Source organism: Kryptolebias marmoratus, linkage group LG24 (assembly GCF_001649575.2).
Source record: "Kryptolebias marmoratus isolate JLee-2015 linkage group LG24, ASM164957v2, whole genome shotgun sequence".
Lineage (NCBI taxonomy): Eukaryota > Metazoa > Chordata > Actinopteri > Cyprinodontiformes > Rivulidae > Kryptolebias > Kryptolebias marmoratus.
Genome location: NC_051453.1, coordinates 14,162,239 through 14,174,200, shown reverse-complemented (window position 1 = coordinate 14,174,200; position 11,962 = coordinate 14,162,239). Strand labels below are relative to the sequence as shown.

The 11,962-nt window shown below is 42.1% G+C and overlaps 1 protein-coding gene across 1 annotated transcript in view; it reads left to right on the top strand.

Annotated features, from left to right (window-relative positions):
- onecut3a (one cut homeobox 3a) overlaps nucleotides 1-10,407 on the top strand; it is an 18,231-nt gene extending 7,824 nt beyond the window's left edge. The window contains exon 2 of the mRNA XM_017407336.3: nucleotides 9,965-10,407. Coding sequence (XP_017262825.1) covers nucleotides 9,965-10,257 — 293 coding nt within the window. The 3' untranslated portion in view covers nucleotides 10,258-10,407. The remainder of the gene's footprint in view (nucleotides 1-9,964) is intronic.
- The last annotated feature ends 1,555 nt before the right edge of the window (nucleotides 10,408-11,962 follow it).

The following is an 11,962-nucleotide window of genomic DNA, read 5'->3' as shown; positions in this document are numbered from 1 at the left end:
CCCCCCCCCCCCCCCCTCTCTCCAAACACACACACACCCTGTGTGCATGTATGTGATCTGGATGTAGAGTGAGTATTTGCGCCACATTGTTAAGGCCGATCTGGCGAGCCCTGAATCTGTATCGATTTCCATTCCTCGCGGCCTCTCCTTCCCATCTCTGGAGCTGCGCCATGCAACCCCCCCTTCCCCTCCCGCCGCCTATCCCCTCCTCCTCCTCTCCACCTCCATCTCCACCATGCAACACCTTTTCTCCCATTAACAGCTCACCTTTCATAACAGATTCACAAATATACTCTTGCAGCAACACTTTCTCTGTGCCGTAGCTCAGTCCAAAACGGTGAGAAAGCTGAGGTGTCGTGCTCCCCCCCCATCCCCGTCTTTCTATTCCTGGATTAGCAGCTCAAGACGGTTTAGAGTTCGTACTCGTTTAACCTCATTACGCACATCCCACCACACTGACGCGTCCCGCACATATACAACTCTGACCTTATTATTCAAAATAATGGAATATTTGAATACAAATTATAGCAGCCTGACTGAAGCTGAAGCCCCGTTTTGTCTGTCTGTCTCGCAGCGGACACAAACACGTCCCAGCTCAAGCGCGCGCGGTTCTTGGCAATTAGAAATACAGCAGAGGTCTGGACTCCGTACAGTCTCCAATCCCGTCTCTTCTATTTTAGATGATCAATTCCTACGCTACCCCCCCCCCCCNNNACACACACACACACCACCAACACCCCCACCTCCCTCACTGAAGCGGATCGATAGGAGAGAATGACCTTTAAATCAAATTGCTGGCAGTGTCAACCGAATGCACGCAGCCGGCATCAAAGGGTTAATGGCACTGCGCGCGCTTCCCGTCATAGCAGGTAAAAATATAAACAAAAGGGCCCTCTCAAACCGGAAAAATGTCATAATTAAATCTTATTATTTATTTTTTTTGTGAGTCGAAAATATTCGAAAATGTTTATCGTGTGTGTATGTCTATGATGTGTGTGTGTGTTTGTGTAGAGATGGAACAAAAACTAATCAGTCTGGGAGCTTTTGACCCGCCACAATCTGCGCCGGTTTACATAAGAGCCAGTTCCAAAGAGCAGGCTTTTGTTGTGCAATTATAAACGCTGACCTGACCACATCAGCGGTGTGTTGATTGGGTTGTTATGTAACACAGAGGGCGTTCCCTTCAACAAACAAACAAACCAAAAATCAGCCATTGCTTTTTGCGTCCTGCATGCACCCATTCATGTCTGACTTTGTCATCACCTGCCCTCCAATCTGATTTGTCAAATGTCCGATGCTCCTACCCCTCACTTCCAAATACTCAGAAATTATATATTATTTTATTTATTTATTTATTTTTACATTTGTAATCGGGTCAACCCCCAACATGTTATAAATCAGTGTCGAGCTGCGCTGAAGCTGCAGTGAATCCGCGCAGCTCCGTCCTTATCTGAAGCCCTGACAGGCCATCGGTTATTAAAGGGCCGATAATGGCTTGTTTAATGCACAGAGTAAAGAGGGGAGAGGCACGCATCCAGTGCATACCTTTTGCAAAAAAATGCAAAAAGTCATTTGGCATCGTGGTTGAAAAAGTCCAAATTTATTTTCGTTTATACCACTGCATGTTTTTAAACAGAAACAGAGCACTTTCAATTAATTTATATGAATTAGCTTTACTCGTTTAAAAAGCGTGTTGTGTGGCAGAACAGGAATATAAAATAACACTGACCTTTAATAACTTGCTTATTATTAGTAGTAGTAGTAGTAGTATTATAAATATTTGTTTAAAAAGGCAACCCTCCTGCTGACCAATTACACCTGAGAAGAAATAAGAACCCATGCAGATGGTTTATATGGAGCCCTTGTAAGTCTTTCTGCAGGGTCGATCACAACATAAACCGCAAACACACACACTCACTCACACACACCACACACTCACACACCTAATCGTACCCACAAATGCAACCCGAAACTCCGGTTGGGCAACCCCACACAGATCAACAAAGGAACAAAACGACTGTGAAATCAATTGATGAATGAATCGATGTCAGCCCATAAAGCATTTGTGTTACTCGTTATTAAATATAACAAAGTGGCTGCGGGTTATTCTAAAATGAATAATTTGGTTGAGACTGGAGCACATACTCTGACTGGGATGTTTGTTCGATTAATTGTTGGGAATTCTGATGCGACGTGTGTCTGTTGGAGTGTGTAAAGATTTGGCCAAATATTTTCTAGAAAGGAAAAAAATGATAGTCATGTTGTTGAAGCAAATTATTATTATTATTATTATTATTATTATTATTATTATTATTATTATTATTATTATTATTATTATTATTATTATTATTATAAGTAGTAGCAGTATAGTTGTAAAAGTTACAAAACGTTATTAAAAAAATAAATAATTAAGCAATAAAGACAATTTTAAATAATTTTTTTTTCAAATTTGGTTACAGCTTTTGTATTTGCCTTTTAATAAACAAATGTCTAACCTTCTGATATTTTTTTAAAGTGAGACATTTAAAAATTTAAATAAAGAAAACTAAATAAATAAATCAGCCAAACTTCATATAAGCTTCAGAAAGTTCTGTTTGTTTCTAAACCAAACAAACCAATCAGTTGATTTATTTCAATTTAATTTGCGACTGCACAGAGCGGCCGCAATCAAATCAGTGCAGCAGCTCCCATATTTATTTATCTGTTGACTGTATCTTCTCATGAGGAGGAGGAGGCGGAGAGGTCTGGGATTGAATGTGGAAAATTCCTGCATATTGAAAACCTGTCTGAGTCCCGGTGGAGAGGCAGCATCTTACTGCAGATCAGCCTGAGGATTCTCCTGCGACAAAATAAGAGATCATAGAAGCGAGGTGACAGCTCGGGCTGCTGCTGACATTTGGAGGGATTTTTTTTCCCCTGAAATGAAGGGGATATTCAAATGCTGCAGCTTTCCCTTAACGCGCTCATCTCAAAGCAGGGGCAGCGGTGTAATTAAGAAAAAAGGACAAACTTCGACCTAAACGACCTCTGAATATCTTGTCAAAGTCCCGCGAGACTTTAGAATTGTTGATAATTGGTTCTCCGTGAGGGGGGAAAAAACAAAATGTTCAGATTTGTATTTTTTTTTTCTTTTTCACACACATATTTTGCAGTTTCTGAAAATCTATGCAGCTTGTACGCAACATATTCACACTTAGTTTTCAAACACACTTTGAAGCAATGAAATCGTATTTTTATTCTCTAAAAACACAAGAACCATGTTTAGTTATTGCATTTTTTGGTACCACTTTACAATAATGGTACCTTTAAAAAACTACTAAGAAATAGTTAATAATAAACTCATTAACTGACTGTAAAGCCCTAATAATCCAGCTGCAGTGAATTGAAGAAAAGAATAATAACTCGTTTCTTGACCAATTTTGAGCCAACATATATCTGCTTTTTCATGACTTGGATTTTAAATAACAAACATTTATCACTAAGTTATAGAATGGAAGGCGTTTGAACATTTGCAGAAATGAAGTTTGTTTTGTAAGATACATTTATTTAGTTAAAAAGTAAGCTGAGCTGTAAGAAAAAAATTAATGAAATAAATAAATAAAATAAATTTAAGTGCAGCATTTGCTTTTTTCATATAGTGAGCCTGCTGCAGTGTTTTGTATCTGTTTTACAAATGCTTTATAAAATGCTTACAAACTGATAAATAACCTATTTATAAACCCTTATTAAATGTACATTTATTGTAAAATGGTAGCCATTATTTTTTGTTTGTCACTACTTTTTTTCCACCACAAACTTGGACAAAATTTCCCTAATTTTCCAAACGTTTCACACACACACAGACTATAAGCAGGCTCCGTGACTGTGCAAAAACAAAGCATCATGGTCATTATTGCATCGTTCACAAGAAGTTATGATACAAATCAGAAATCAGATGGACGCGCTGGTTCATGGCTCAAACCTGCAAAATGTAATATGAGTGATTTTTTTTACCAGGTTCATTCAATCATTAACTTAAATGGCTGAGTGGGTTTAATTATCCAGAACCTCATAAGGAGCAGGATCATCACAGGCCGCAGCCTCAGCTGATTATTGGATTCTCCTTCAGCACCGTGTGTTTTCTAACACACTGATTAAAAAGCGCAAGGAAAAAAATTAATGATTTCTGCTTTATTTTAATTGCGCATTGCATTGCACATTCTTTATTTATATCCCCCAAAATAATAACAATAATAATAACAAATAAAAAAGTCTCAGTGTGCATGAGTGTGACAGCTGCTACAGGAAACCCAAAGGCTAAATCCACGCGCAGGACTTTAAAAGGTGCCAAGTGGGTGTAACTGAGTTCAGGTTGAGTGTTATTGAAGTGCTTGAGAGGAAATGCCTCGAGTCGAAGAAGAAAAAGAAGAAGAAGGGAAAAAAAGAAGCAAACAAACAAATTGTCCCGCTTCATCAGTATATTAACACCAATTCTCACTCATTAAATTAAGGAGTATCGAGCTGGAAGTGTGTTGGCCTGGTGAAAGAAGGAGCTTGGCACTCTTTGCCCCGCAGCCGAATGCCACAGCTGTGTGAGGGAAGAGAGAGGGGCTGGTTTCGCGCACGAGCCGCTATCCATCTTTGGAGCAACAGCTCATGCGAAACAGCAGAGAAATTGCTTAATAAATAGGCTGAGAGTGGCCAGTCCCGGCGCTTTCAATAAGGAGACGAGCGCAGCTCCAAGCGGCACTGCAGTGCTGAGCTTCCGACAATAAAAGAGCCGCGCCGCGTGCGCACGGACGCGCTGAACTGGAACCGGTAAACATGTTTACTGGGAAATTAATTAAATCAACACTCTCCGCTGACCTCGCCTGCTGCTTCTCAGGAGACAAAAAAAAGAAGAAGGGTAAGAGGAGTTAGTGAGAAGAGGAGCAGGGGTAGTCTTTCCATGCAGATGCGCCATCATGGTTCCATAAAACACTACAGGTAGAATATTAGGCGGTTTGACTTTCTCATTATGAGCAGGAAGGGCAGCGATGATCAATACATGATTAATGCGCGAGATGGACTCACATCTGCAGAGAGAAGGAGAGCAGCTCACACATACAAACACACACACACACACATGCACACAGCCGGAACAGGTGACGATTTCTTATTTTGAATTTTCTCCCCTCCCCGTCCGAATAAAACAGTCAAAAACAGCATCACCACCTCCTCCCCATTTTTATTCATTTTATTTTATTTTATTTTTATTTATTTATTTTATTTTGCAAATCCATCAGCACCCCTTCCTCCCAGCACACACACACACACACACACACACACACACACACACACACACACTCCGAGGTATAATTAATTGGACGGACTGAATTTCACACACGAATTATTCACGAATCTATTGATCGATATCGAACAGCCAGGGCCTCTCCTCTTAACCTCGCTTGGTTTTTGTCGTGAAGGGAGGAATATTAATGTCATCAGTGGGGAAGAAATAATAACAAAAAATGTGAAACCGTTTTTTACGCACATATGAAAATAAAATGAAATTAATCTTAAATGTATTTGTAAATGAATGAAGAAATCGTTTCTCTCTTTTTCTCCCTCTCTCTCTGGCTGGAAATATTACTGCAGTATAATTTTAAAACGCACTTGTAAAACACTGGATTGTGTGTGTGTGTGTGTGTGTAGAAACAGAAAACAGTGCAGGATAAACGTGTTGATCAATCTTTGCCTGTGAGGAGCTCGAGGAATCCATTCAAAGCGGCTCCAGCTGCTGTTCACAGATCCATACAGCGGGGTTTTTTAGAAATCCCAGCCCCTCTGCTAACAGCAGGATGTTCACCTCAGAAAACACTCAGCAGCACCGAACCAGGATTTCTGCTCTCGTCCGGTTTGCTTTGTGCGCGAGCTCCTGTCCGTCTCTCTGCTCGGTGCCTACTGTAGCTCTAAAAGCTGCAATCATCGATTTTTTTTTCTTTTCTACGCCGAGCTCGGTTCAGTAATCAGGGCCCCCTTCCTCACCGATCGATCGCTATTGATTACTAAATCCAGCGCCTGTAGCAAAGGCAGTGCGCTGTGGCGCCCCGTGCAGACCGAGGGGGCCGCGACGAGAGCGCCCCCTGCCGGCAGAAACGACGGGGGGGGGGGGAAGAAGATGGGACCGTTTCAGCAGGTTGTGGAGGCACGTTTAAAGACTGACACTCCTCCCACTCGCTGCTGTCTGTGTTACCAGCAGGAAAATATTTAAATTCACACTGAGCGCATTCTGGTTTCCATCATGCTACTTTCAACTTCTCGGGTTCTGATCCACAAAATAACAGCAGCAGAGGCTTTTGACTAGCTACTGCTGAAGTGTAAGCCATCAAAACCCAAAATACAACGACAACAAAAAAAGTGATTGACATTTAAAGCATTTTAAAATCAATTTAAAACAGCTGTTTTTAATATTTTATAACATTAATGGCAAAAATGTGTTATTACCAATCATTAAATTTTATGTGGTATCTGGAGATCATCTCAAGACCCCTCAGTTGGTGTTTTTTGACCCACACTAAGGTCCAGCTTTTGGGAACATTTCTCCCAATAAACTATGGCTCACTTAAAGCAAATCTACTCATAAATTAGAAAAAATATTTCCTGAAAAATATAATAATTTAGGAACATGTGCACATCCCTGATCAAATGTGGTCATTTCTTTTAGAAGGACAGAAAATAAATCAAATCAGTCGAATATTTGCTTGTTAGAAAGCTAATTTATTTATCTTTTATCATTAACTGAATATGTGAAATTAATTAAAGTATTTGCATTTTAATTGGTGTGTGTGGTTTTATTTGCTTAAAAGTCTGGACAAAAGGAGCTCAGTCCCCAAAAGGGAGCTGCATGAAATAAATGGGATGTAAACACAAAATTACATTACATTCATATTGAAACATTGCTTTAAAAAATTGGGACAGTAGGACCAAAAACAGCAGCAGACTCAAGCGTTGAATCTAGAAGAGATACTCTAACAAAATGTATATTTCTATACAAGACATGCTGGATATTATGTTTTTTTTTATGCATGTAAGTCATGCATGGAATAATTTAAAAATGACCCCAGTAACAGTATTTCTTTACATTTTGCAACTGTGGTGACTTTATTTTATTAGAGACTGAATTTTGTCGTCTTTCTTTTTGAGCATCCCCACTTTGCTTCTCCATTTTCCACCGCTGCCAGAGATGTTCAGTTCCGTATTGCCTTGTGGAGTAGTAGACATGTCACTCACGTCATCATCACTTCCCGGCTCCGTCCTGGACTTCAAACGGGCCCGGTGGAGCAGCGACGTATGTTTAGGCTCACAGTCCTGCTGGGAAACAAATCCTCTTGTGCTCAGGTTTGATCCAGACAGGCTGGTGTGTCTCTGATGGTTGTAGAAAATGGTGATTTCTCTCTGATCAGTGTGATCCCAGCACCCAAATGTGGTCTAAATGGATCTTCATGTTTGGATTTAGAAAAAGGTGATATTATTCAGGATCCTATCAAAGTGAGCTGAAAGCAGATGGACTTCTTTTTTATTCTTTAAGACGTTTTGCTTCTCTTCTGAGGAATTGAAAAATCTACCCAGACGAGAAGTAAAATAATAAAAAAAAGAAGTTCACTTGCCTTTAATTTAGTGTCCTGTAGGAAAACTCATATAGTTTTAGATTTCTGGTAAGACTAATTTCAGAAAAAAGCACACAACACGATGTTTAAATATGTCAGACAGACTTAGAGAAATTTCTATTTAGGCTTTGAAGAAAAAAAAATGAAATCAACATGAAGTGTGTGAGCTAGCCTCATTTTTAATAAAGCAAATTACTAACATTTCTTGGCAGCTGAGATGGAGCAGATTATAGATTATTGTTATATTGATGGCTGACAAAATTAATCAATTTGCAAAAAAATCTATTATGCAAGCTAGCCTGCAATATTTGTTTCTGGGAATTAGCAGGTGGTATTTAGTCCAGCCTGTGTTTGCAGCGAAATGTCACCAGAAATATGAAGGTAAAGGGTTTCTTAAGAGAGTTAAAGGCACCTTAGGTAATAAAATGAAATTAATTTATTCAAAATGTTTTAAATTCAGATGTAATCAGATTAGTTATTTCACAACCTCTCTTCTGGCCTCAACTCATAGACCAAATGATTAAGTTACACCTCTGTGCTCCTTTTATTTCATTTTCATGCTTAAACTTTTAATAATTCAAAGGGCTTGAAGATATACACTGTGCACAGACAAGTGTGTTTTTGGACAAATTTGTGTGTGGCACATTAGCATGTGTCCCAGTGCGTGACATGCACAGCACCAGCGTTGATTTGAAATATGAAGATGATGGATGTGCAAGAGTGCAGGTTAGACATTTGTAGTAAACAGATTGGACTGCAATGGCTGATCAATGGGCTCTGTTCCACTGTAATTAGACACACAGCGCCACTGCTTGGCTCCAGCCACTTCAGCATAATCACAACCACCCTGCAAACACACAGAAATACACACCCACCCACACTCACACACACACACACACACACACAGAAGTAGAGAATAAAAGCAACAACAAAAAAAAAGAAATCCATCCTTAAATGCATCAAGACGCACAGACACACAGCATGGGAGTGAGACATTACTGAAGGAGGAATGAAAGTATGAGACAATACCAACAGCAGCAGGTGGAGACCCCACAGGGATGGCATCTTTCTCTCTCTGATTTGCTCTCTTTTAATTGAGACGGTGGGGAAGCTGGGCGGGACGTGCAGACCGTTCTGGGAGGATTCGATCCTCAGTCAGCAGGGGGAACATGTGGCTGCAGAGGTGGTGCCTTAACCATTCACACTTCCACACACACACACACACACACTTCCACACACAGCTCCTCCTATCTCTGGGCGCCATTTCTGCCTTTTACTCTCCACCTGTCTGCTGTTTTCCACACGTCTCCTTCAAACACTCCGAGTTACAACACACTTACCCACAATACAACACTCTATTAACTATTAATTTCAGTGTTGGCTGCACACAACCCCATCACCTGGCTGAACCCCCCCAACCCCTCCGCCAATGTAAGAGTACACGGCTTTCTTTTGAAAATTGCTCTGTGTATGGGAAGGGGCTCATAGCAGCTAGAGCAAGCACCTCTCAAGTGTTTGTGTTTTGGGAGTGTGTGAGTGTGTGTGTATGAAAGGGGGGTGTTTCAAGGGTTTATAAATACCCTCTCAGAGCTCTATAGAGTGGGCTCCAGTGGGCTGTGTTTGAAGTAGCAGACTGTAGACCTGCTGGGGGGGATCTGACCTCGGTCCCTACAGAAAAGCCCCCCCAATTCCTACAGCAAGTTGGTCAATATCTCGCTTTCTCCTTCACATGCTGCCCCTCCCTCCTCCTCTCAGCTACTCTCCTTAGTTCTTACACACACACACACACACAGATACACACACTTTGTCTCACTCCTGCATCTTTTCTCTTCTCGTCTCTATTCTTTCCCCATCTCCACTGTCTCTCGTTTCCACACACACACACACACACGTACACACAAAGAAACACAAAATGCTTACTTTTGTGCAACAGTCACTCAGTCCCCCATTGCGACTCAAACTGCATTAATATTGAATCAAACAGCAGTGTCTCCAGCTAGCAGGCAACAGCCAGTCCCGCTGCCGTGCCCTCCCCACCCCATCCTTCTCTCACCGCAGGCTGGCTCCCTGTCTGCACTCTGCAGGATGGAAGGAATATTCCCACTGGGCAGGAGGGATGGATTAGCTTTAAATCAACTTTAATATGGCAATAGAGATAGAGCTGTAGCATCTCTGCTGGCGCATAAACTAGTTTTTATGCGTTTAAGTACTCACCATTAGTTCCCTCCACCTTCTTTTTTTGTTTTTGTGGCACCAAACGCAATCACTTCTGTATATTTACCTTCTGCTTTGTTTTCTCTCCCCGCTCTTGTCCCACCGCTGCCACCCACACCAAGCCTGCAAGCGCAAAGAGCAGGAGCAACACAAGGACCGCAACACGGCGCCCAAGAAACAGCGTCTGGTTTTCACCGACCTGCAGCGGCGCACACTCATCGCCATCTTCAAGGAGAACAAGCGTCCCTCCAAGGAAATGCAGATCACCATCTCCCAGCAGCTCGGCTTGGAGCTCAGCACCGTCAGCAACTTCTTCATGAATGCACGTCGCCGCTGCGTGGACCGCTGGCATGATGACCATGGTACCAGCCCAGGGCAGCCGGGCACATCCACCACCACCTTCTCCAAGGCCTGAGAGGAGGAGGAGGGGGCCTTCAGAGGGCTGGAGAACCAGGTCAGAACAGCAGGCCTCATAGGATGTTGGCAGTGATACCTGTCTCGATCTGGCCTGGACTATCTGAATGTGCCCTCTGCCTGAAAAAAAAAAAAAAATCTTCTGTGCCATGCAATCATCTGTTTTTGTCGGTCAAAACGTCAAACTCTCACCCGAAGAAGCATAATCCAAGAGGTGAGGTGTGAAGTCAGGTCCAATCTGCATTTCTCACAGAAGGACAATCATTGATTTTGTCTTTATTTTGAGAAAAATAATTTTTAAGACATCTTACAAAGCAAAGAGACACCAAAGATTTGATGTTTTGTTTTAACTTTTTTTTTCCTTTTCTTTTTTTGGATGGTATTTGCATTTTGCCGGCCTCCTTCGTCTTCACCCAAAGTAGCCACTGATACTGCTTTTTCCTCTCAACACCTCCTTTGTGTCTGCCTCCTTTTTCACATCCTCTCGACGCCGGCACATGGAAGCAACAAGGGCGAAAGAACGGCAATAAATCTGACAAGACAACTGCACATAGCCTTATTATCAGTGCCCCATCCTTCTCTCACACACATACACATAAGGTTGTCATAAAGAAAACAACAGAGCCTATGAAAAAACAACAAGGCTTTTTTTTTTTCAGTTTCCTGCCTCCACCTTCCCCCCTTTCTCTCCTATAGTCTCCTTCATTCCTCAGCCAAAGGTATTCCCTGATGGCCAGCCATTTCAGAGAGCAGCTCAGCCTGATCATACAGCAAACTAATGAATTGAAAAATGAATCGATGCAGACAGAGAATGTGGCTCCTTGACCCCTCCTGAAGGTGAAACTCGAGATGCTCGGCAGGAGATCCTCAGGTCTTCCAGGCCCAGGTTATATTTTTTGCACAGATGTCAGAGGCCTGCAGGGAGACGTGTCGTCGCTCCTCTTAGCCTGAGCCAAGAGTCTGTGTTTCTCTGACCAACGGGAGGAGGCAGGTGAGATGTCTGGACATGCTCTTTGTTCTGCTGGGATCTTTCTTGCGAAATCAATAACGGAGAACCGTACGATGACAACAACACGATCGGGCATCCAGCCAGCTACATACAGCTGCATATTAAAAGCAGAGGAGCACATAGAAGCCAGTGGAGATGGGGACACAAAGGCCTCAACAGCAGCAGCAGCAGCAGCACACCACTCCATCCTGGTCCTGCCTGCAATGGCAGAGCAACAGTGCCCCCTGTTGTTTACAGTAGAGACCTGTAACCAGCAGAGCAAAGGGCTTCAGAGCGGAGGGGAGGGAGGGAAGAGCCACTAGATGCTGAGAAGAAGTCATGGCACAACACATTCAGGCTCTCGCAGCTCTTTGAAGGCAGATCAATAGCTAACCATTATCCTATTGTTGTTCCTCATCCAGCCAGCGCCGCTGCAGCTGGAGGAGGAGGAGGAGGAAGGGAGGTGGGGGTCAAACTGAATGCTGAAAACACAGGGATTTAGCAAAAGGCAGGGAATTATTTGGGTAGAAATCAACAAATTGGAAAAAAAAAGAAAAACGCCAAAAATTGATTGGAGACAAGTACAACAGAGTCAAACTAACAGAAATGTGAGACAGACACAGAGGAAGTTTAATTTTGGTTATTATGGGAGGCTTCACGTTTTCTCAAATCAGTTTTCATCTATTTTATAGCAAAAATCTAAAAAAAAAAATCTCTC